The sequence below is a fragment of the Schistocerca piceifrons genome, chromosome 1, assembly GCF_021461385.2.
Source record: "Schistocerca piceifrons isolate TAMUIC-IGC-003096 chromosome 1, iqSchPice1.1, whole genome shotgun sequence".
Lineage (NCBI taxonomy): Eukaryota > Metazoa > Arthropoda > Insecta > Orthoptera > Acrididae > Schistocerca > Schistocerca piceifrons.
Genome location: NC_060138.1, coordinates 588,893,132 through 588,918,419, shown reverse-complemented (window position 1 = coordinate 588,918,419; position 25,288 = coordinate 588,893,132). Strand labels below are relative to the sequence as shown.

At 43.8% G+C, this 25,288-nt stretch overlaps 1 protein-coding gene and 1 pseudogene across 5 annotated transcripts in view; both read left to right on the top strand.

The window, feature by feature from the left end:
• The window catches only part of LOC124802923 (golgin subfamily A member 6-like protein 22), a 323,612-nt gene that overhangs the window by 12,701 nt on the left and 285,623 nt on the right, over nucleotides 1-25,288 (top strand). For 2 of the 5 annotated variants that reach the window (XM_047264023.1, XM_047264031.1), the window contains exon 1: nucleotides 701-994. The exons of 1 other annotated variant lie outside the window; for it this stretch is intronic. In XM_047264023.1, the coding sequence (XP_047119979.1) occupies nucleotides 804-994 (191 nt within the window). In that variant the 5' untranslated portion in view covers nucleotides 701-803. Of the gene's footprint in view, nucleotides 1-700; nucleotides 995-25,288 lie in introns of those variants that run through there. 2 more of the 5 variants (XM_047264007.1, XM_047263998.1) reach the window with 2 other exon arrangements.
• LOC124722141 lies at nucleotides 10,852-10,970 on the top strand (annotated as a pseudogene).

The window sequence follows — 25,288 nt, the reverse complement described above, 5'->3', positions numbered from 1 at the left end:
GACTGGAGATAATCCGATGTTCTCATAAGAAGTTTGTAATGATCTCTGGTATGGTCAATTTGTAGTTGCAGTCTTTCGTAAGTAGCCTTCTGCGCTCGTAATCTACTTTGCCTCTAGAGACAGTGCTGGAGGCCGTTGACGTAAACTCAATCCATTCGACTAAGAGACTATAGAAGATATTTCTATCTAGATGTCAGTAGAGATCTTCGTTGTGTCTGTTTCTCTACACACACCTTCTTTGATGGGGGTCCTTCATTTTTCTCAGATTCTTTTTGTCGTTTAGGCCACGTTCCACGAGTTGTCCTCCTCTAAAAATGTTCAGAAATTCTGAGACATAGAGTACTGAAGCTCTCTTTATGGTCTTGTGTTGTGGGAGGTCTAGGTTGAGAGTATTTGATCTCTAAATATTATTACAGGGATGGCAAGCTCTGTCCAGTTTGTTGCACCTATTGTTCGTGCTCAGATCCTCATTAATTTTTGGGCTGGACGACGTGCATAAAACAGCCGCTGGAGGGTCTGCAGTAGACACGCCATGTACTTTGCCGGCGTTTGCAATAAGTTGCGATGTAGCGAATGGAAGGCGCATAAATGTCAGCCAGGAGGAAGTGGGGGATGAAGGGGCAGAGCGCGCGCCCGTCGCCGCTGTTGCCGCCGCCGCCGTGCCAGCGGCCAGGTTTATTTAGTGCTGCAAGCAGCCGGCGGATCGGCGCCGCCAATAATAGCATAGCAGAAGCAAGTGGCCGCCCCGTGCCGTGCTATCGCGCGGGTCAGCTCAGCTGCGACACTCGACGCCTCCCGAGAAGATGGACAGTGGCGACGAAGACAGCGTCCTCGAGGGCAGCGTGGGCAGCGGCAGTGGCAGCGGCAGCGGCGATGGCGACGCAGACAGCGACGCCGTGCAGCGGGCCTGCGCCGCCTGCCCGCAGGACATCCTCGACTGCATGGAGCGCGCCGGCTGCGGCGAGCCGCCCCTCGCCGCCTTCTTCACTTACTGGTCAGTGCGGCACCGTCCCCCACTAGCCCAGTGCAAAATCTGATATGCAGTAAAACTTTCATTTCTTTAACGGTGGCTTGTACTATTCTTCAGCAAATGATCATTTTATCGACCCCTAATCAAGTATCCGACTGGTAGACAGTGATACTTCTGGTAGTATAATGATGTGTAGTGGCATTCTTAAAATACTGCTAGCGTATCTGACAAGTCTCACTTCTAACCCTCGTGGAAGTCTGGTAGACAGTGCAGCTTCCAACTCTATAATGTGACTCTTGTCATCCTGAAATTATTGCTAACATATCATCACTACTAGCCGCTCCCCCCTCACCCTGAAAAGTCTGGTAGACAGTGCAAGTTCATTGCGTAATGTGATTCGAGTCAGTCTTCAGTTACTCCTAACGTACCTGATAAGTCCCGCTACTAGCTCTCTGTGGAAAGTCTAGTAGGCAATGCAACTTCCAGTTCGTGTCATTCTGCAATTACAGCTAACATATCTGACAAGTCCTATTGCTAGCTCCCTGTGGAAGTCTGATTGACGGTGCAACTTCGAGTTGTGTGATATGACTTGTGCCATTCTGAAATTATTGCTAGCGTATCTGAACAGTCTCACTACTAGACCCCGCGGGAAGTCCGATAGACAGTGGCAAACGGTGCGACATCCAGTTGTATAATGTGACCCGTGACGTTCTACAGTTACTACTGACAAGTCACACTGCCAGCTCACCATGGATAGCCTTACAAAATGGTTCAAATGGCTCTGAGCACTATGGGACTTAACTTCTGTGGTCATCAGTCCCCTAGAACTTAGAACTACTTAAACCTAACTAACCTAAGGACCGCACACACATCCATGTCCGAGGCAGGATTCGAACCTGCGACCGTAGCAGTCCCGCGGTTCCGATAGCCTTACAGACACTGCAACTTTCACTACATAATGTGGTTCGTACCATTCTGCAATTACTGCTAATATATCTGACAAATCCCACTACGAGCCTCCCCCCCCCCTCCCCATCCTCCCTCTGCTGCCAATGTTGTGCTCACATACTGCAAACCTATGGGGTATCGTCTCAGTTGTGTGACTGCATTCGTGACTTCCTGTCAGGAAGGTCGCAGTTCGTAGTAATAGACGGCAAATCATCGAGTAAAACTGAAGTGATATCAGGTGTTCCCCAGGGAAACGTCCTGGGACCTCTGCTGTTCCTGATCTATATAAATGACCTGGGTGACAATCTGAGCAGTTCTCTTAGGTTGTTCGCAGATGATGCTGTCATTTACCGTCTAGTAAGGTCATCCGAAGACCAGTATCAGTTGCAAAGCGATTTAGAAAAGATTGCTGTATGGTTTGGTAGGTGGCAGTTGACGCTAAATAACGAAAAGTGTGAGGTGATCCACATGAGTTCCAAAAGAAATCCGTTGGAATTCGATTACTCGATAAATAGTACAATTCTCAAGGCTGTCAATTCAACTAGGTACCTGGGTGTTAAAATTACGAACAACTTCATTTGGAAAGACCACATAGATAATATTGTGGGGAAGGCGAGCCAAAGGTTGCGTTTCATTGGCAGGACACTTAGAAGATGCAACAAGTCCACTAAAGAGACAACTTACACTACACTCCTTCGTCCTCTGTTAGAATATTGCTGCGCGGTGTGGGATCCTTACCAGGTGGGATTGACGGAGGACATCGAAAGGGTGCAAAAAAGGGCAGCTCGTTTTGTATTATCACGTACTAGGGGAGAGAGTGTGGCAGATATGATAGCCGAGTTGGGATGGAAGTCATTAAAGCAAAGACGTTTTTTGTCACGGCGAGATCTATTTACGAAATTTCAGTCACCAACTTTCTCTTCCGAATGCGAAAATAATTTGTTGAGCCCAACCTACTTAGGTAGGAATGATCATCAAAACAAAATAAGAGAAATCAGAGCTCGAACATAAAGGTTTAAGTGTTCGTTTTTCCCGCGCGCTGTTCGGGAGTGGAATGGTAGAGAGATAGTATGATTGTGGTTTGATGAACCCTCTGCCAAGCATTTAAATGTAAATTGCACAGTAATCATGTAGATGTAGATGTAGATTGTTCATGGGATGCGCAATTAGGAAAGTTTTCGACCTGGCGCTAATCAATAACGATTTGTTTTTGTTATTCTGATGAACAATAACATGAGCCTAGCGTCATTGTGATCTGTCAAATAGTTTTGTTTGTAGTACTTTCAAAGCAGTCACATTATGTGTGATTTGCTTAATTTGACAAATGTAATTCCGCTATTCGATTCTTTAATTTGACTTATGTAGCATCCTATAGTTTTAAGAATTAACGATAGAGCGAGTGAATTCAACCATAATTTTATTTCACTCCTTTATGAACCACTAGAAGGACGTTACAACACTGTGAACAGAGATGAATGTATCGAGGTAGTGCATAATACGGCGTAGGACAGTCGGCGATTAAAGATGTATGAAACAGATGACGTCAAATATATGTCAGAAATGTTTATGTTACAAATAATTATGAGAAAGCTTTCAGTAATAGGTGTGAAGTCGTGTTCTTCCTACCGGGAACGCTATGGCCAATGTTTTCTGGGATGTAAAGCGGATTATTTTTAAGGAGTATCTCGTAAAACGTAAAATAATAGTCGGTCATATCCTCTGCGGCAACGAGATGAAATCTACAAAAGAAGAGATAAGAACGAGAGAAAAACGTCTTCCATCAGGATATGGCCGTGTTTTCGATGTTATGGTTCGTTATGAAAATGAAGAAGAGGGTGAAGCATGGAGTAAACAAAAGACGGCGACAATGTCTTCATTCCACGAGGTACTGCAGAACGGTTTTAATCCAGGACATTGACTAACAGTCATGTGATCTTGAACTGTGTTCCACTTGCTTTTCATCCCGTCACTGGAGGAGGTAACTCATTTGATCCGTAATCCTTCAAGTCAAGCGTCGAAACACTCGCCGGTTTTAGATGTGGCTCCAGCGTAACATATTACACCACCTGCAGGCGAACTAAAGTGTTAAAATATTTACCATGACTTTACCTCCGTAAAGCTTCATTCTCCAATGAAGCTGGCCGAAGTGCCGTGAACGACGAAACTGCATTGGCGATGTCATAAGTGGGTCAGTACTGTACAAACGAAATCCATCCGTCCTAGCGAGAGAGATACATCGATTAAACAAATGGTTGAAACTTGCTTAGCCTCTGAGCCGAAGTTTTGTCCACGCTCCACGAGGGTTATAATGTTACTAACGGGTACTTAGTACAAATATCTAGTATTATCGGAAAACTTAATTTTTCGACTACTATTCGTTAAAAATATTTATGATCATTTGAATTGTACGTAGAATGTTTGGTATACTATCTATGAATAGAAAGATTGTGATACTGATACTTAAAATACAAAGTCAACTTCTGCCCCTGAGAGCAGGGTTTTTCTTGACAATACCAGAGGACTTAAAAATTACAGCATATTATTACAGAGTATGTTAACTTTGTTTCTAGGGCTTCGCAATTAAGTGCTTGTTGTACAAAAAATTAGGGCTCCCATTTAACTTCCCATAAACTCTCTGTTGCAGTTTCGTGTGGGCTATACCATCCTGTAGCAAGGATCTTTGAATTTTATGGATTTATGTTGCCGTATCTACTTGATAAGAACAACATACAGATATTTTTTTTAGTAAGAAACGAGCGAATGCGGATGTGTGTGGACTTTAATGGGTACTACTTTCCACGAGACCACCACGCTGGAGCAATAGAATTGGCCCCAATACTGTCTTGTATGCGACTTACTTTCCAGTAATATTGTATTTTCGCAGAACCCTGATTTTAAGTGGTTGTCCCTTTTTACTTGATTTGTTATTATTGCCTCTAAGTACTTATACGATTTGGTGTGCTCATTAAGTTCGCTACTAATTCTGTAATCATGTAGTAGTCTTTTTGTCATAGGCATTATTTTACATTCCCCATCTAAAGAGAGCTCCAGTTGGCTATACAAAATGGTGTAGTTCAATGTTATTCTAAAGAATGTCATAAAACTGTGCAATACCAATACAATTGCTCCAAAACAGTCAACAGAGACGGCTCTTATAGTTTAAGTCGTGAAGAGATGAATTAAGGGGCTGCCATGCGTTTATCTTTGCTTGGTTACAATCTTTGGAATTAGATGTGCAGTGGAAACTGGGCCTATAGTCCGAAAAAATAATAAAGTTTCGTGGAATGAGACAACACAACAAGTAGAAATTCTGTCTAAGTCATCGTGCATCCTCCTGCAGTCACTCAGCGGCGACACTTCCCTGTAGACTAGAGCAAACCGCGGCCATTTGTTGCTCACTCTACGCGTCAGATCGTTTGTTATTATAGAAAACAAGTGCGGTTCTATTATGCTTTCTTAGGGTGCTTCTGACAATATTCTTGCCACTAATAAACACCCACCGTCCAGTACTACATATTGTTTTCCACACTGTCAGTCACATTAATGTGATCATCTGTTAAAAGCTTACATAATCACCATTTGCAGCGCGAGCGTGCAGGACGAGAGTCAATGACGTTCTGGAAGCTTCCGACAGTGACATAACAGCCATGCCGACTCCAGTTTCTCGGTTGAGGATCCATGGAGCAAACAGCCCGACCGAGGTGGTCCCACAGATATCCGAGTGGATTTAAATCCGGGGAGCTTGGTGGCCAGGGAAGTACGGCAAACTCATTGTGGTGCTCGTCGAACCACGTACGTAAACTACGAACTGTGTGAGATATTGCATTGTGCTATTGGTAGATGCCATCATGCCGAGAGGAAAAAATGTAGAGACGGACATGGTCCCCAGGGATAAGTGCATACTTCTGTTGATCCATTGTGACTTCCAGAATGACGAGATCATCCAGGAAATGCAACGAAAACATTCCGCAGACAACGACTTTTCCTCGATTGTTGCAGGGCGTTTGTCTTCAGACGTTTCACGCAGTACAATCTGTGCGGTTGAGCAAAAAGTGTGATTCATCTGAAAAGGACATCTGTAGCCTCTCAGCGGACGTCAAGTTGCGGCACTGGCCTGCAAATTCCAGTCTTCGTCGCCAGTGGACAACAGACGGCATGGGTGCACGAACAAAGCGCCTGCTGCAGAGGCAATACGCAGCGACGCTCGCTGAACAGTCGTTGAGGAGCCACTGTTGGTAGTCCCTTAGGTCAACTGGGTGGTCTGTTGCTTATTTATTTACCCGCACACGTCTCCGCAGCCCCCGTTGATCCCTGTCATCTACGGCCCGTGGTACACAAGGTAGCCTCAGCGCCGGTTTTAGATACGGCCATTTTCCGTTGCACGGTGTACTTTAAGCATGGCGGCACGCGATTGGTTTACAAACTTAGCCATTTCGGAAATGATTCCACCGTTAGCCCGAAAACCAATCATCATGTCCTTGTAGACATCGATACGTTACCGCGACTGCACATCTTTCCCGCGTCCCTCACCCCCCCCCCCCCCACACCCCACCCCCACCTCCCATCCCCCCGCGACACACTTTATATACCCTCCACTGCTAGTGCTGCCGCCTGCCGTCTGGGAGTGGTTTCTTATTACATTTCGACGTCGAACATAGGTGGTGGTCACATTAATGTACCTGGGCCATGTATTACTTAGCACAAAATACACTACTGGCCATTAAAATCGCTACACCAAGAAGAGATGCAGATGATAAACGGGTATTCATTGGACAAATGTATTATACTAGAACTGACGTGTGATTATATTTTCATGCAATTTGGGTAAAAAACAACGAAGGGCTATCTGTGCGGAATTGTTTGCTATGAGCCTGATCGTGACAATTTTTTACGGAATATCACAAAATTTCATTGGACTCTTGTTCCTCATCCATCGTACAGATTGGCTCTCGCATCTTCCGACTTCCATCTGTTAGGCCCAATAAAGAATGCACTTCCCGGGAAGAAGTACATTGTTGGCGAGGATATTATTGATGCAGCAAGAAGGTGGCTCTGACTTCGACCAGTAGAGCAGTACCATGCAAGCGTTCAAAAATGGTTCACATGACTCTGAGCACTATGGCACTTAACATCTGAGGTCATTAGTCCCCTAGAACTACTTAAACCTAACGACATCACACACATCCATGCCCGAGGAAGTATTCGAACCTGCGACCGTAGCGGTCGAGCAATTCCAGACTGAAGCGCCTAGAACCGCTCGGCCACACCGGTCGGCCATGCAAGCGCACAAGCCCTTCCAGTAAGATGTAAGGTCGTCGCGGTGAACAGAGATCATGTTGAGAAATATGATTTTGTAGCCAGTAGAGTGGGGACAAGTATGGTGTTTTGAAATCCTGAATAAACCCAACCTGTTTTCAGCAAAAAATTGTTGCATTACTTATTAAAAACAGCTTGTAAAAAAATCCTAACCCATAGAGACTGGGCACGACCCTAACGCATTGTCAAAGACAATCGTTTCAAACCCGACATTCAGTGAATGTAGGTCCATCTCAACCGTTTTCTGAGCAGAGACTGCGAACGGAACTACATGCAAGCGATATTGGAAATCGAGTACCTCGGTAGCGGCCACTGTTCACAGCGACACATTAACCTGCACGACTTCATTGGGTCAAACAAGTAGCTGGACTGTAGTTGAGATGGCCGTGTAGCATCGTCCGTCGAATGGCGATTTTGTCTTTCCAAAGGATGCAAGGCGTTAAGTACACCGGCCACCCAATGAAGCGTTTAACCTGCAGTGCATGTGCAGGATTTAGTTCAGGCTGGAAGAGGTTCTGTGATGTTTTGGATGTGTTCTTCAAATCATGGTTTGTGCCCTTCCGTTCGTGTTACTGTCAGTGTGAATCGAGGATGTTTATTTCATGTTACATATGACCATCTTCGTGATTAATACGACGTGTACACTTCGTTCTTCCAAGATAAGAAGATATGCATTCATGGGGCTACACGCATACGTTCCTGGTTTCCCGAATATTCAGGTGTTGTATCGTACCACGACTGTCCAGTTAAGTCATCTGTACAAAACTCATCATTCCTCTCCTGTGCCAACCTGTTCATCTGAGAGCAGCACTTGCATCCTACGTCCTCAATTATTCTGTCTTTCTCTACAGATTTTACCCTCTACGGCCCTCTCTAATACTATGGAGTTTATTCCACGATGTTGTAACACATATCCTATAATCCTGTCCCTTATTGTTGTCAGTGTTTCCCATATTCTCCTTTCTTGGTTCAAATGGTTCAAATGGCTCTGAGCACTATGGGACTTAACTTCTGCGGTCATCAGTCCCCTAGAACTTAGAACTACTTAAACCTAACTAACCTAAGGACATCACACACATCCATGCCCGAGGCAGGATTCGAACCTGCGACCATAGCAGTCGCGCGGTTCCGGATTGAGCGCCTTAACCGCGAGACCACTGCGGCCGGCTTCTCCTTTCTTCGCCGATTCTGCGAAGAACTTCTTCATTCTTACCCTAGTCAGTCAAACTAATTTTTAACATTCTTCTATAACACCGCATCTCGAATGCTTCTATTCTTTTCTGTTCCCGTTTTCCCACAGTCCGGGATTAACTAGCACACAATGCTGTGCTCCAAACGCACATTCTCAGAAATATCTTCCTCAAATTAACTTTTGGTATCAGTAGACTTCTTTTGGCCAGGAATGCCCATTTTGCCACGCTAGTCCACTTCTTATGTCCTCCTTGTTTCGACTGTCATGAGTTATTTTCATTCCAAGGTACCAAAATCCCTTAACGTCGTCGACTTTGTGATCACCAATTTTGACGTTAAGTTTCTCGCTACTCTCATTTCTGTACTCCTCATTACTTTCGTCTTTCTCCGATTTACTCCCAATCCATATTCTGTACTCGTTAGATTGTTAATGCCGTTCAACAGATCCTGTAATTCTTCTTCACCCTCACTGAGAATAGCAAAGTCATCAATGAATCTTATCATCGATATCCTTTCACCCTAAATTTTAATCCCGGTCTTGAATCTTTCTTTTATTTCTGTCATTTGTTCTTCGATTGGTTCTAGACTGAACAGTAGGGGCAAAAGCCTGTATTCCTGCCTTCTCTCTTTTTAATTCGAGCACTTCGTTCTTGGTTTTCGAGTCTTATCGTTGCCTCTTGGTTCTTGTACATGTTTTACATAATCCGTCTTTTCCCATAGCTTACCCCTATTTTTTTAGAATTTTGAACTTGTAGCACCTTTTACATTTTCGAACGCTTTTTACAGGTCGACAAATCCTGTGAATGTGTCTTGATTTTCCTTCAGTTTTGCTTCCAGTATCAACGGCAACATCAGAACAGCCTCTCTGGTGCCTTTACCTTTCCTAAAGCCAAACTGGTCATCATCTAAAGGATCCTCAATTTTCTTTTCCATTTTCCTGTGTATTATTCTTGTCAGCAACTTGGGTGCATGAGATGTTGAGCTTATTGTATCATAATTCTCGCACTTGTCGGCTTTTCCAATCTTGAGAATTGTGTGGATGACGTCTCTCCAACAATGTGGTGGTATATCGCCAGTCTCATACCTTCTAAACACCAACGTGAATAATAATTTTGTTGCCACTTCCCAAGTGATTTTAGAAATTCCGATAGAACGTGATCTATCCCTTCTGTCTTATTTGATCTTAAGTCTGCCAAAGTTCTTTTAAATTCTGACTCTAATACTGGAGCCTCTGTCTCTCCCATACATATTCCAGTTTCTTCTTCTACCACGTCATCGAACTGTTCCTCTCCCTCACAGAGGCCTTCAGTGTATTCTTTCCACCATGCCGCTCTCTACTCCGCTTTTAATAATACAATTCCCATTCTACCGCAATTGCTTTTCATTTCACCGAAGGTTGTTTTGACTTTTCTATTCTCTAAATCAGTCATTCCGAAGATTTTTTTATTTATTCACATTTTTCCGGCATCCATTTTGCCTTGGATTCCCTGCAGTCCCTATTTATTTATTTCGTAGTGATTTATTTTCCTGTGTTCTCGACTATCTCTGAACATTTTGGTACTTTCTTTACCCGTCGATCAGTTGAAGTATTTCTTCTATTACCCAATGTTTCTTCGTTCCTAAGATTTCTTTGTTCCTAAAATCTATGTTTGTCTTTCCAACTTCTGTGATTGCTCCTTTTAGAGATGTCCATACCTTTTCAACTGAGCTGCCTGCTGTATTATTCCTTACTGCAGTGTCGACATCTTCCACTCCCACAGCGGGTGAAAAGTAGCACTGAACATCTGCACAGTTTGTTAGGTCCACGGAAACCAATCATCAGTGAGTGGCCACGGCAGGGTATGACCTACTTCGCCGAATTGAGATCAAGGTTCAAATGGCTCTGAGCACTATGCGACTTAACTTCTGAGGTCATCAGTCGCCTAGAACTTAGAACTAATTAAACCTAACTAACCTAAGGACATCACACACATCCATGCCCGAGGCAGGATTCGAACCTGCGACCGTAGCGGTCACGCGGTTCCAGACTGAAGCGTGAGATCAAGGCCAGAGGCGATGTTACAAGATGGCATTAGCGTCATATCTCCTGGTGCCAGTTTTGTTTGCTCGGCTTGCTTAGTTCACGAGTACTGGAAGGAAGCAGTCTCAGTTCTTTTGTGCCAGTCTCGCATAGTTTTTAAAAGTATCGTACACTGCTGACAAATTCGTTATTCCAGGTCGTGTATACAACTGACGTTGTGCCACGAGTAGGAAGAGTGGTGTTCACATCTGCGTTCTGCCAACGTCCGATTTTCCGTACTTTCAGTGAAAAGATTGAAGTGAATGGTGTGATCGTTATGTTGCCAAGGTAGCAAGGTATTTTCTTTCCTCAGAATTTTGGTATCTGAGCTTGAGTTCCGCCTCTAATGACCGCACTGTTGACGATAGCCAACGGCCTCGCCTCTTTGAACACATCGGTTCCCGTCAGGTCACCGAAGGTAAGCAACGTCGGGCGTGGCCAGTACTTGGACGGGTATCCGCCTGGGTACGCCTAGCGCTGTTGGCCGCTTTCCCTTTCCTTTCCGGCAACGCGGAGGAGGGTTGATGACGTGAAGTTCACGTTCATTTTCCGTCACTTTCCTGGATTATTATACAGCCACTCCATGGTGTGTCTTGTACGAGGGCATGTGACCCCATTGTCGAAGGGGTTGTAGATGCTATTCGAGGGGGGCAGCAGGCTATGTGCTGGCGCCGGATGTTACACACACCCTTTTCTCATCATACGACACAAGCACGACACCACACTCAAAGAACAGCCATACTGTTATCTACACGAGTCAGATACACTTAACACTTGACTCCCACACTTCGAGATGGAAAGATGCCAGCGTGCGCGAAGGACAGGAAAAACCTTTCCAATTAGACGGTTGAAGCTGCCACTGGTAGCACCCGAGCTAACCATGCCATTATACTTTGCTTTCTATCACTGAAGATACTACGAAATATTATCTTCCTTCTTTTTATTTTCTGTATCGTTTCGGTGTTGAATGGATCTCCCACTTCACTCCAAAAGCTGAACAACAATGAAAGCTGTAAGTGGAAACTGTAGCTCCTACACCAAAAATGGGTAAGGGGTTATCAACTGGCAAAAAATTGATGTCCAGTTTTCTCTAGGTTGCCGAAGTCTTTCTTCTGATTACCTCGCAAAAGTAAGGAATGTAACTGTCTACTACACATCTCTCCTGGAAAAATGAATTAAGAAATACAAGAGGTTACGATTGCAAACGACAAGAAAGCATAATACATTTGCCCAAAAGGTTGAATTAGCAGTGGAGAAACCAAGGTATTGCTGGCTCGTTCCCCGGTTCTCCCCCCCCCCCCCCCCTTCGCCCACCTCCTTAAATGCACCAGTTCCAGCATCTTAATAAATTTGTGTTTGAGGAATGATTTGAGTGCGATGTCGAGACTGCGGCAGCCCCAGGTGTGCTGCATTGTTTGGCGAGTTTCAGCAGAGCTGTGCCCGCCGGAACACGGCAGCGGGCGGCAGGGAGCGGCGAGCGGCCGCCGGACTGACCCTTTAAGAGGGCGGAATGTTGGCAGCTGACCGTGCGCCGCGCCTCCTCTGCCAAGCCGCCACTGCGAATCCTGAAACTCGAACCCATGTCGTTACGCAAACGGTACTCAAGGCCAGTTTGGAGAAAGGCTGTCTATAGGTCCTGCTCAGTTTTCGCGAAAATAGCGCCAGTTGTGTTACATGTGATATATTTCAATATGGGGTACATTAATCTTGGCTCTCGCTGATATGTAAGAGTATCTTGATTGCATGTCACGAATTTCAAAATCACCACGTTCAGATCCGTGGTATGATATACATATCAACCACGCGCTAGATACACTTTTAAAATTAAAAAAAAAATAGCAATTTACAACAGTACTACACAAACAAGTATAACATCCGAGACATTAGATTCGCAAAGTATTTATACTGTATGGAAACCGGATGCCAATTGGAACAGAAATGATATGAGGCGCAAAGGGAAGCCTGATGGTTGCTTCATGGTGGGGTACGTCTCAGCGTGCCGTGTAGAGGATCCGCGTTCTTTCCCGGTTCATTTTCCCTTGGTGGGAGAACTGGACCAGGGTCCACTCAGCCTCGGATGCCAACTGAGGAGCATGATGAAAAAGACCGCTTCAACTACATTTATTTATGATGCAATTAGTTTCGTGACGTTATAGCAACATCTTCAGGGATACATCTGTACATTAACAGTATCAAAACATATGAAGATCCTGTTTCGGTTAACATTTAGACTAACCATACACAAAACTAAATAGGAAAATTATGTACTCACATTTATTTCGTAATTCATTTCAAACGATAGCCAGCAGATGACCCAGCATTTTTTGCCCCATTGTGATAAAACCGCTTAGTTGTCAAGACGTCGGTAGTTCAGTTTAAAATAGGATAGAACGCAGGGACCATTATCCCGATACAGGAAATCTACAATAACGATAAAGTGGTAAACCAGATGAAGGTGAAAGATAAAACAAATGATTTATGTAGGTGATGAAAGTTAGGCCGGCCGAAGTGGCCGTGCGGTTAAAGGCGCTGCAGTCTGGAACCGCAAGACCGCTACGGTCGCAGGTTCGAATCCTGCCTCGGGCATGGATGTTTGTGATGTCCTTAGGTTAGTTAGGTTTAACTAGTTCTAAGTTCTAGGGGACTAATGACCTCAGCAGTTGAGTCCCATAGTGCTCAGAGCCATTTGAACCATTTGATGAAAGTTAACTTCACATCGGTAAGGTAATTTAGACAAAATGCTGCTTACAAAACAGACCATCAAGAGAAACGAAGGACTGAGGGAAAGCAGAATGCAGGGAACATCAACCTGATACAGGGAATCTAGAATAAGGCTAAAGTGGTAACCAGATGGGCTGCAAAACTATAAAAGCAAATGATGCGCAGGTGACAAAACCTACGTTCACCTGGTAAGGTAAAAGAAACCGCATAAAGCAGACCTCTAGACGGTTGAATATTTTTATCACTATGGGACAAAGAATGTTGGGTCATCTACAGGTGATCTTTTGAGATAAATGTGAGTACATAATTATCTTACACAGTTTCATGTATGTGTGATCTAAATGTTAACCGAAACAGGTTATTTATACGTTTTGGGGGTGGCTCTAACGCCGCGAAATAGTTGAAACATATGCAAATATTTATCATACAGATGAAGCGGTCTTTTTCATCATTGTATAATTCTACGGCTGTGGATGCCCACAATAAAATTTTTTCTTCCAGTTGAGGAATTGCCTGAATGAGAATTAGAGGCTCCAAAGTCGACAGCAGCCGCGAGAGCGGTGTGTTGACACCACGCCCCTTCATATGCATCCAGACGGCGCCATTGACGGTGGTCGGCCCCGACAGGCCTATCTGAGGTTATAACGGCGGAGCTTTCCTTCTTCTGCGATAATTTGCTGTTAACGAGATACCCATTTCATGGTCTATTGTTCTAACTGCGCAATATGGACATATATGACTTTACGTTGGTTCAAATGGCTCTGAGCACTATGGGACTTAACATCTGTGGTCATCAGTCCCCTAGAACTTAGAACTACTTAAACCTAACTAACCTAAGGACATCATACACATCCATGCTCGAGGCAGGATTCGAACCTGCGACCGTAGCAGTCGCGCGGTTCCGGACTGAGCGCCTACAACCGCTCGGTCACGACGGCCGGCATATATGACTTTACGTTCCATCAAATTTTGTACGCATTCGAGGGAAAGGTCCCGTACTGAAGATCTGGCGAAGTACTTAGGTACTTATAAAACAAATTGTGTTGCTTCCTTAAATACTGACATGCATCAATAGAATATATCTCGAAAGCGAAAGACATAAATTACCCCAAAATTATCTCGTAAATAATTAACGCATTTTATGCAGTGACGTACGGAAAAGAATAAAATGGTAAAAGAGTATGTTCAAATGTGTATGAAATCTTATGGTTCTTAACTGCTAAGGTCACCAGTCCCTAAGCTTACACACTACTGAACCTAAATTATCCTAAGGACAATCACAAACACCCATGCCCGAGGGAGGGACTCGAACCTCCGCCGGGACCAGCCGAACAGTCCATGACTTCAGCGCCCTAGACAGCTCGACTAATCCTGCGCGGTAAAAGAGTACTTTTGGAAGTTAATACGTAGCTTGGTTCAAGGAAATAAATATCCTTTAAAAGATGGATGGATGTAGGTAACGACTGAAAAAGACTTTTAGTAATTTCGCTAAGAGAAATTAATAATATAGTCCCTGGACGTATGACAAGCGACGCTAAGGTTTCATCAGTGATTATTAATCCTATTTTTCATGTTATCATGTGGACAGCTTGTAATCCGTTACGTGATGATTTCTCGTGTTATACGTTTTTCGTGACAGGTGGAATTTTTGTAATGTGGATTTCATGAATAGTCCGTAGACACGCCTATCTTCGAGTGTTGTTTTGTGTTACATACTAGCATTTCTCTTCTCGCATAAGTATATTCAATGCTAGTGCTTACTTGTATGCATCTTGTGCAACACGACGGGAATAAAAATAAAGATATACTCATTTCTCATTAACTCATTTCACGGAAGTATGGTAAAACGAAAAGTATAGTTTTTTCATATCGTCTATGTGTTTAAAACATTTAACAGTTCTAAAACTTGCAACAGCTGCAAGCAAAATCACCACGCATCTGACATCCGTGTTTTGACGACAATATGTGCACAGAGTCATACAATCCAAATTCTATCCACTCGCTACAGTGAATGTGCAGGATGACAAACTTCACTTTTTCAAATGATCCTATAGTGATTTCTGTTGTTAATACCGTAGAATTCGACGCTAAGATTTCGGTTGTGTTTCAACCTTAGAAATCCGTCAAGTGCTTTCGGAGAAAGTACAACATTTAGTACTAACGATTTGCCTGTTTTTAACATCAACGCGATTGCTGTCTTACGTGGAAGCTGTTGTTATCATATGGAACTGTGGTGTCCGACAGAAGAGGCGCACCAGCTTGACGCAGTTAAGGGACTCTCGTTGAAAGTCCAGAATAACTGAGAAAAAGTTTAATTTAAAAACACTAGGTATCTCACTTGGCTACATGCAGTTGGACCGACACATCAAATGAAGGCAAAGGACGTAGCATCCGAGAACGATTCACAAGTTATCTATTCTAACAATTCTGCTCTTGTTTCTGTCACAGCCTGGAAAAATAGTTTAACGACACAAATTACTTGGATGTGTTAACAAAAAATTGAAGTACATAAATGTTAAACAAATAATTCGCATGAACAAAAAATGTAGAAGAGTTCGATTTTAAGAATCAAAATAACATTATAAAACTACATTGAAGTGCCAAAGAAACTGGTATAGGTATGTGTATTCAAATACAGAGATATGTAAACAGGCGGAATACGGTGCTGCGGTCGGCAACGCCTGTATAAGACAAGTGTCTGGCGCCATTGTTAGATTGGTTACTGCTACTTCAATGGCAGGTCATCGACATTTAAGTTAGTCTGAACGTGGTGTTATACTCGGCGAGCACGAGCGATGGGACACAGCATATACGAGGTAGCAATGAAGTGTGGATTTTCCCGTACGACCATTTCACGAGCGTACCATGAATATCAGGAATCCGGTGAAACATCAAATCTCCGACATCGCTGCCGCCGGAAAAAGATCCTGCAAGAACGGAACCAACGACGACTGAAGAGAACCGTTCAGCGTGACAGAAGTGCAACCCCTCCGCAAATTGCTGAAGATTTCAATGCTGGGCCATCAATAAGTGGCAGCGTGCGAACCATTCAACAAAACATCATCGATATGGGCTTTCGGAGCCCAAGGCCCCTCGTGTTCCCTTGATGACTGCACGACTCAAAGCTTTACGCGTCGCCTGGGCCCGTCAACACCGACATTGGACTGTTGATGACTGGAAATATGTTGCCTGGTCGGACAAGTCTCGTTTCAAATTGTATCGAGCGGATGGACGTGTACTGATATGGAGACAACCTCATGAATCGATGGACCCTGCATGTCAGCAGGGAACTGTTCAAACTGGTGGGGGCCCTGTAATGGTGTGGGGCGTGTGCAGTTGGAGTGATATGGGACCCTTGATATGTCTAGATACGACTATGACAAGCACCCTGTCTGATCACCTTCATCCATTCATGTCAATTGTGCATTCCGACGAACTTGGGCAATTCCAGCAGGACAATCCGACACCCCACAATTCCAGAATTGCTACAGAGTGGCTCCAGGGACAATCTTCTGAGTTTAAACACTTCCGCTGCCCACCACACTCCCCAGACATGAACATTATTGAGCATATCAGTGACGCCTTGCAATGTGCTGTCCAGAAGAGATCTCCACGCCCTCGTAATCTTACGGATTTTTGGGCAGTCCTGCAGGATTCATATTGTGAGTTCCCTCCAGCACTACTTCAGACATTTGTCAAGTCCATGCCACGTCATTTTGAGGCATTTCTGCGTGCTCGCGGAGGCCCTACTCGATATTTGGCGGGTGTACCAGTTTCTTTAGCTCTACAGTTTAAATACTTAGCAACAGTGACAAAGAATGATTTCTCATGGTTTGTGAAAGACTTTTTCTGCTTTTTAAAGAAAAGTACCCAGCACTTAACAAACGTGGACCAAACAATACAAATCTACGTTCTGTTTGTGCCCTCTTCATACAGATATCATGGTGGTACAACATTATGTTCTCTTTAGCCTACTTGAGTTAGTTCTTTATTTAGGTATGAAATCACTTCCGCTTAAGACACCAATCGATTAGGTTTTTCGAGAACTAACTAAACGAAATTCTGCGATCAGGCCATGATGACAGCATTATTCTGACAGGGTCATTCTCTGCCAGTGGCGTCAAATGGATGCAGTGTTGAGGGTCATATATTCAGTGCATCGTTGTGCCAGCTATTTTGAGCTTGAGACAAGTAGTCACCCTGAAGACGACTGGCTGTAACAGCAAGGGAAACGTCTGTAGTTTTATCATATCATAGCGCAGTCACACACACACACAATTTCTTCCATTGAAATGGCCTCTGGTCACGGAAGCCTAAGCACATTGCACTGCTGACCATATGAGTTGTGGCACCAGGAAAGATAACAAGTAACGACAATTTTTTAATTGTGCTTGTGCACTATAGTAGGAAGAACATGTGGTTAGTTTTTACTTCTGGTGGACATGCAGCTTTGTAAATCTATAGAAATCCTGCATATAACACCAAAGAGGCCGAAACTGAATTTTCTGGAAGAAAGAGAAATGAACACTCAACCGCCCAAATACACGAAAAAAACCTTAAATGAGCAAATTGAGTCAAAACACGAAAATTGCATCGACGACTTTACTGAAATCATCGAAAACGATGATTGATAAACAATTTACGCAAAGAAAATACTACAAGTAAACAATACAAAGATAATAATATCATATAAATTCACAGATTAATATACCATATATGTAACCAGTAACCATAGTACGTCTTTACCATATTCTAACGTACAAACATTTACTGAATAACGTCGTTTTCCTTTAATAACAAAAAATTTCTAGTGATAACCAGAAGACCTGGTCGTTTGCACAAAGACATCGTATATCTAACCAACAAAGCAGAGTTGTGTTCGCTACACTTTCAGCCAAATCAGGGAATGTAGGACATAGGAAACCCATATGGCATGTAATGGTTATGTTATTCAACGTATAACATATGCCTCCCATTCAGACGTGATAATGAATTGTCAAAACCAATAAAACTATTTTACAACACAGAAAAAACCAATTTCACAATTGTTACTAAATCTGATCCGCAAACGACAAGAATCTTCAACACATTCCCTTTTGAAACAAAAATAATTACTAGGTTGAATCGAGTTTCTGCCGGTTATTCGCGTCTTTTCTTTCGCCGGTAAATCCTGAAGAATTATAAAAATTATTACACTTATAAAAATATTCGTGTATTAGAAAGTCGAGTGAAGTATAAGAATGGGCGATTCATTAGACGCCATACAAAATTTTTAAGTGTCAGGGAAACTGCCTATGGTAATAACAACCGACTACAACAGAAATATATTCTTCTCATGCATGAAATATGTGTTTATATTCACTTTTTTCAGCGGAATAAGCTGGAATTAAACATATACTAGAAAGTATCGCTACTGTATGTATTAGACTGTGTCGTTACCAAGCTGTCTACAGAAGCTGACAATTCTAAAAACGAAGTATCTCAAAAATAGTGCTTAGCAGCTGCACACCAATAGAATATCGGCAGCGTCAACGATAACGAAGTGCTAAGAACGTAAGTGCTTCCAAACTGTAATGTAAAAATTATAACGGAATTTACAATTAGTGATAACCTAGAAAACACATGTACCAAGATTTTATATGTTTTACAGATAGCTTGAAAATGACCATGGTGTCGAAATGAGCTTATAGTCGTGCGAACTGCAGAATAAAATACTCTTATAGCAGCGTTATTGGTTAAAATTATTTACAAGAGGAATATGTAGGTGATTTACGAATCAGCTGCTGTCAGTGTAATACCGATTTCTTACTCTTGCTTGCATTCTGAAGATTTTTAAGACATTTTCAAACTTTCTGCAAGAGTATATAATATTATATGCAACCACGATAAAAACTATTTCTCTAAGATTATAAATCCTTTGCACAGCTTTCACATACTGAGAGTCTTACTTAACAAGTATCACTAGCCTAATAGATTAGTATGTTCAATTACTGTAGTCGAGAGTATCAATGGACATTCTCAGACAGCTGATCTCGATTTGTATTTTTTATCTTCTAGAGCAAACTGCAATCAAATTTTGCTATTTACAGTGTATGTTAGAAAATATATTACTACAAGTGGAGTGTCAGGAACAGATGCGGCGTATTATTCACGGCTGCACAAGTGTACACAATCTGCGACGTCACCAGAAAGTTGACTGCAGAAATTGGGTTTTGGGGTTAGAAACGTAATATCAGAGAGGACGAGATACTCTTAACCTGACACAATGTTTTAAAACAGATGATGCACAGAGAGATAATTGTGCACAAAGTACATGGACCCAACGCGGTCTGAGTATAAAATATGAGCATGTTGGAGTAGTCTGCGAGGAACGTGCACTTCACATTGTGGCCTATATTGCGACTCGAAAAACCTCGATGTTAATAGCACGTTTACCCCTTCCCCTACATGCGTAACGCAATCTAATGTTTGTTCGTCTCCTTTGCGTTCCTATACTGGTCATCCGATTGTAATTAAGCAAGCCCGCAAATATTTCTGAGGGGAGTAAGAAGTACCTACCTCCCACAGGGGTGATGAACTATACTTCTACTATCCCTAGGGCCATAGGGGTAGGTGTAATGGTGAGAAGCTCAGACATGTAAAAATATCCTACACCGACCGAAATTTAAATTGTATTCCTAGTTTTGGGGGTAGCTTGGCGCATTGATGACAGTTCCGATAAATCTGCACCCCAAGGAGTAAGGAGAGGGGTAGTGGTGCAAAGACAGTGACATATCAAAATGTTCTAGAGAAACTCAAACAATTTCTTTCGAAACTGGTGAAGGTATCAATGGATACCCTTAGCATCCACGTGGCTTAGGGTGCAGATAAAAAAGGGCGACACAATAAGTCAGGAACGCCTGCAGGAATTTCAGTTAAATTTTGTACACACATGGCTCATTATTTGTACTTAGAAAAAGAGGAATTACGACATATTTTGAGCTAACAATCTGAGAGACGGAACTGCTGCCTTCCACTCACCGTTTACATTATTCAAATCGCTATAATTTTTGAAACAAAATAAATTCGAAGGAAATTGTTTATTGTTGCAATTTGTAAGCCATTTCGCCGGCAACAAGGGGTACTAACCAGCGTTACAGGCCCGCTAATATTACTGTCTGTTTTGTATTCGTGTACCTCCTTAGAAACAAAAAGAGGCTTTTATGAAATTTGTGGTAAGTTCCTATGGGAACAAACTGCTGAGTTCATCGGTCCCTAGGCTTACACACTACTTAATCTAACTTAAACTAACTTACGCTAAGGACAACACACACACCCATGCCCGAGGGAGGATTCGAAACTCCGACGGGGGCAGCCGCGCGAAGCGTGGCAAGACAACCAAGACCGCGCGGCTACCCCGCGCGGCAGAAGAAGCTTTGCAACACATGTGAATACAGCTACTAGTTGATGTTTTCTTCTTCTTTAAATCATCGACCATGCGACGTAATTCATGTACCTCTTTTAGTTTCGTTCCAAACTTTCTTTGATCCTATGGTGTTCTTAACAGAATTGTTAATCACTTTTGACTGATCGTCATTGAAAGATATTATCTGTTACTACATCAAAAAATAAATTATCGAAGAATATTTGACGCGCTCTACAAGCCCGTGAACTTTTGTAGCCACAGAATAATACACTCCTGGAAATTGAAATAAGAACACCGTGAATTCATTGTCCCAGGAAGGGGAAACTTTATTGACACATTCCTGGGGTCAGATACATCACATGATCACACTGACAGAACCACAGGCACATAGACACAGGCAACAGAGCATGCACAATGTCGGCACTAGTACAGTGTATATCCACCTTTCGCAGCAATGCAGGCTGCTATTCTCCCATGGAGACGATCGTAGAGATGCTGGATGTAGTCCTGTGGAACGGCTTGCCATGCCATTTCCACCTGGCGCCTCAGTTGGACCAGCGTTCGTGCTGGACGTGCAGACCGCGTGAGACGACGCTTCATCCAGTCCCAAACATGCTCAATGGGGGACAGATCCGGAGATCTTGCTGGCCAGGGTAGTTGACTTACACCTTCTAGAGCACGTTGGGTGGCACGGGATACATGCGGACGTGCATTGTCCTGTTGGAACAGCAAGTTCCCTTGCCGGTCTAGGAATGGTAGAACGATGGGTTCGAAGACGGTTTGGATGTACCGTGCACTATTCAGTGTCCCCTCGACGATCACCAGTGGTGTACGGCCAGTGTAGGAGATCGCTCCCCACACCATGATGCCGGGTGTTGGCCCTGTGTGCCTCGGTCGTATGCAGTCCTGATTATGGCGCTCACCTGCACGGCGCCAAACACGCATATGGCCATCATTGGCACCAAGGCAGAAGCGACTCTCATCGCTGAAGACGACACGTCTCCATTCGTCCCTCCATTCACGTCTGTCGCGACACCACTGGAGGCGGGCTGCACGATGTTGGGGCGTGAGCGGAAGACGGCCTAACGGTGTGCGGGACCGTAGCCCAGCTTCATGGAGACGGTTGCGAATGGTCCTCGCCGATACCCCAGGAGCAACAGTGTCCCTAATTTGCTGGGAAGTGGCGGTGCGGTCCCCTACGGCACTGCGTAGGATCCTACGGTCTTGGCATGCATCCGTGCGTCGCTGCGGTCCGGTCCCAGGTCGACGGGCACGTGCACCTTCCGCCGACCACTGGCGACAACATCGATGTACTGTGGAGACCTCACGCCCCACGTGTTGAGCAATTCGGCGGTACGTCCACCCGGCCTCCCGCATGCCCACTATACGCCCTCGCTCAAAGTCCGTCAACTGCACATACGGTTCACGTCCACGCTGTCGCGGCATGCTACCAGTGTTAAAGACTGCGATGGAGCTCCGTATGCCACGGCAAACTGGCTGACACTGACGGCGGCGGTGCACAAATGCTGTGCAGCTAGCGCCATTCGACGGCCAACACCGCGGTTCCTGGTGTGTCCGCTGTGCCGTGCGTGTGATCATTGCTTGTACAGCCCTCTCGCAGTGTCCGGAGCAAGTATGGTGGGTCTGACACACCGGTGTCAATGTGTTCTTTTTTCCATTTCCAGGAGTGTAGTATGCAAGGGAAAAAATAGGAGGAAAGCTTGCGGATTAATATTCCGTCATTCCAGACGTTTCAAAGACAGAGTGTCAGGAGAAGAAAGTAGGAAGATCATGGTCTAACGTCTTCTCCATGACGAAATCCTTAGAGACTCAACATGGGTCAAATTGAAGAAATCTGAGGGAAGGAAATCAATTGTGCCCTTCGAAAAGAACCTTGTTATAACTCATATTAGGCGGTTTAGGGAAACAAGAGGAACGGAAAGCTGGAAGACACCTGCTCTTCCAAAAGGACTCTGCTCTTTAATGACAAAAGTGGATTTTTTAAAAAAAACGTGAACTGGGGTAAAAAAAATAGTTCTTGGTGTTCTGATTCATCCCACAAAGACGAATGAAGCTCATAATTTTTTTCCTATTCATTGTTCTTTGTGGTGAATAGGGACACGTCAAAATCTGTTTTGGGCCTCGGAGAATCAGAAACAAAAATACCGTATTGCATGTATTGTGGCTTCTTTATCTTTTCCAAAGAAAAATTGTTATATCTCTAATTACTTTCTTCTAACATTAAATTGAATGAATATTGTTTGTTTGTTAATACATTTCGTTACTGACGTTGTGTATAGAAACGATACCTTTAAATCTACAAGCCGTACCCTCAGAAGCAACGAAGAGCTTCCGAACAACATGTCTTTGAATTAAAAATGACTCCCTATCTGTTAAAATGGACATGTTTAATCGGACATTTTTTTACAAGCAAACACAGTCGTAACCTTTGCTTCTAAATGACACATTTTACATATGTACAATCTTGGTAATTGCTTACTTTTTCTATACGCTTTAATCATAGCATTTTTTCGTGGGTTGAGAATAGTGCCAAGAGCTTCTTCATTTCCGTCAAATTCTTCGTTTTCTTCTTAAGTAACACTGACGATTGCCGTTTTTGTTCACCTTACAAATTCCGAAAACACAACCATGCATTTTCAATTAAGCGAAACGGAAGTGGATTAATGTATACTTTAAAGCAGAACTTTTGGTCAATGAAACAGAGTTGCAAATCTACTTACCATGTACGTAAATTAAAACAACACAACTTAGATTGGCAATTAAAGTTTGAAGTATGCAAATTCAGGATCACATCTGATGCTTGTCATAGGGTAAACAAAACATCAACTGACAGTGTCTCCAACGTCGAAATACATAATTTGCCTTTTAGATTGGTCCAGTACCAACCTAGACAAACAAATCTTTGAATTATATCCCCAATCGTCTTCCGGTAAATGGTATAAACCTGTTTTGGAAGTTTCATCCTAATGTTTCTATTCATCCCATTTTACAGCAGCGATTAACAGGGACTGAGATGTCGAGAATGGCATTTCATCACGTCTCACGTCAATCAAGAAACAATGAAATATGCTCAGGATGCAACGTTACAGCTATTTATTTAATAAACTGTGTTAGGAAAGGTTAGTAATATTTAACATGTAGTTAAGAAAGTAAGTTTAGCAATTATCAACTTGATAGTTGGGTTGTTTGGGGGAAGAGACCAAACAGCGAGGTCATCGGTCTCATCGGATTAGGGAAGGATGGGGAAAGAAATCGGCCGTGCCCTTTCAAAGGTACCATCCCGGCATTTGCCTGGAGCGATTTAGGGAAATCACGGAAAACCTGAATTAGAATGGCCGGACGCGGGATTGAACCGTCGTCCTCCCGAATGCGAGTCCAGTGTGCTAACCACTGCGCCACCTCGCTCCATCAACTTGATAGGATTTAAGAAATTTACTTCTGGGTAATACTGCATGTCACCATATGCATCGACAGAGCACGAAAGATCACCATTTAAAAGATTCGGTGTCGCTCGCACGCGCGCAAGCACGCGTTTGTGTGTGTGTGTGTGTTTGTGTGTGTGTGTGTGTGTGTTTGTTTGTCGCAACAGACAAAGCGCTATTCGCCACAGGTGCCCTCAACTGCTCTACTAGTTTACACTTGGCTATCACTTATCTGTGGTGGACATGTGAGCCAGCGCTACTGATGCACTTTCAATGTTCAAATGTGTGTGAAACCTTATGGGACTTAACTGCTAAGGTCATCAGTCCCTAAGCTTACACCCTACTTAACCTAAGTTATCCTAAGGACAAACACACACACCCATGCCCCAGGGAGGGCTCGAACCTCCGCCGGGATCAGCCGCACAGTCCATGACCTGCAGCGCCTCAGACCGCTCGCCTAATCACGCGCGGCTGATGCACTTTCAGCACACTATATAATTCGATTTAAATCGATGACATAACGTTGGACTACTGATCACAATTTCGTCGCCACCTGTACGTCAGTGCTCGCAACATTTAATGTTTAGCGCAATTCTTCAAATGATGCGAGGCGTCGAGCGCACCAAAGGTCCAACGAGGCGTTTAATCGTAGGTCTGTGGGGGGCGTAGTTCAGATCTGAAATGGCTCCGTTATCTTCACTTCAAAATTTCTAGCTGACAGGCCGTGATCGATGTGTTAACTTTCCCCCTAACGTTTAGTCTCCAGCTGCGGCAGACATCCTCAGAGGTGAAGTGGCGAATTGTCCCGATTGGCCGACTGCTGCCTGTAAGGCAGTACGTGGAACGATCTATGATCGTGGACATGTCATAAGCATGTCGCCAATCCCTCCAACCGTTATTGCCAGTAGATGAATCCTAATGGTGCTGCTGCTTCTTTATTCAAGCAGCTCCTCAGTTGGCCTCAAGAGACTGAGTAGACCCCATTCCAGATCTCCTTATCTCATAAAAAAAGTGTTGAGGAGATACCGGGAATCGAACCCGAGCCCTTTGGTACCGAAGACACAAGCACGAACCATTTGTTTCGTAAAAATAGGGACGTACCCAGCAGAACAACTGACCCACGTCGGACCCGACTGCGTATTGGGTCACGGTGAGCGTTTGCAGCGCCCCGACGCTCGCCTTCCGAAGGCCGGCAGGAGGTGAGTCGGTGTCCCAGTTTCGTTCCGCCTGCCGCC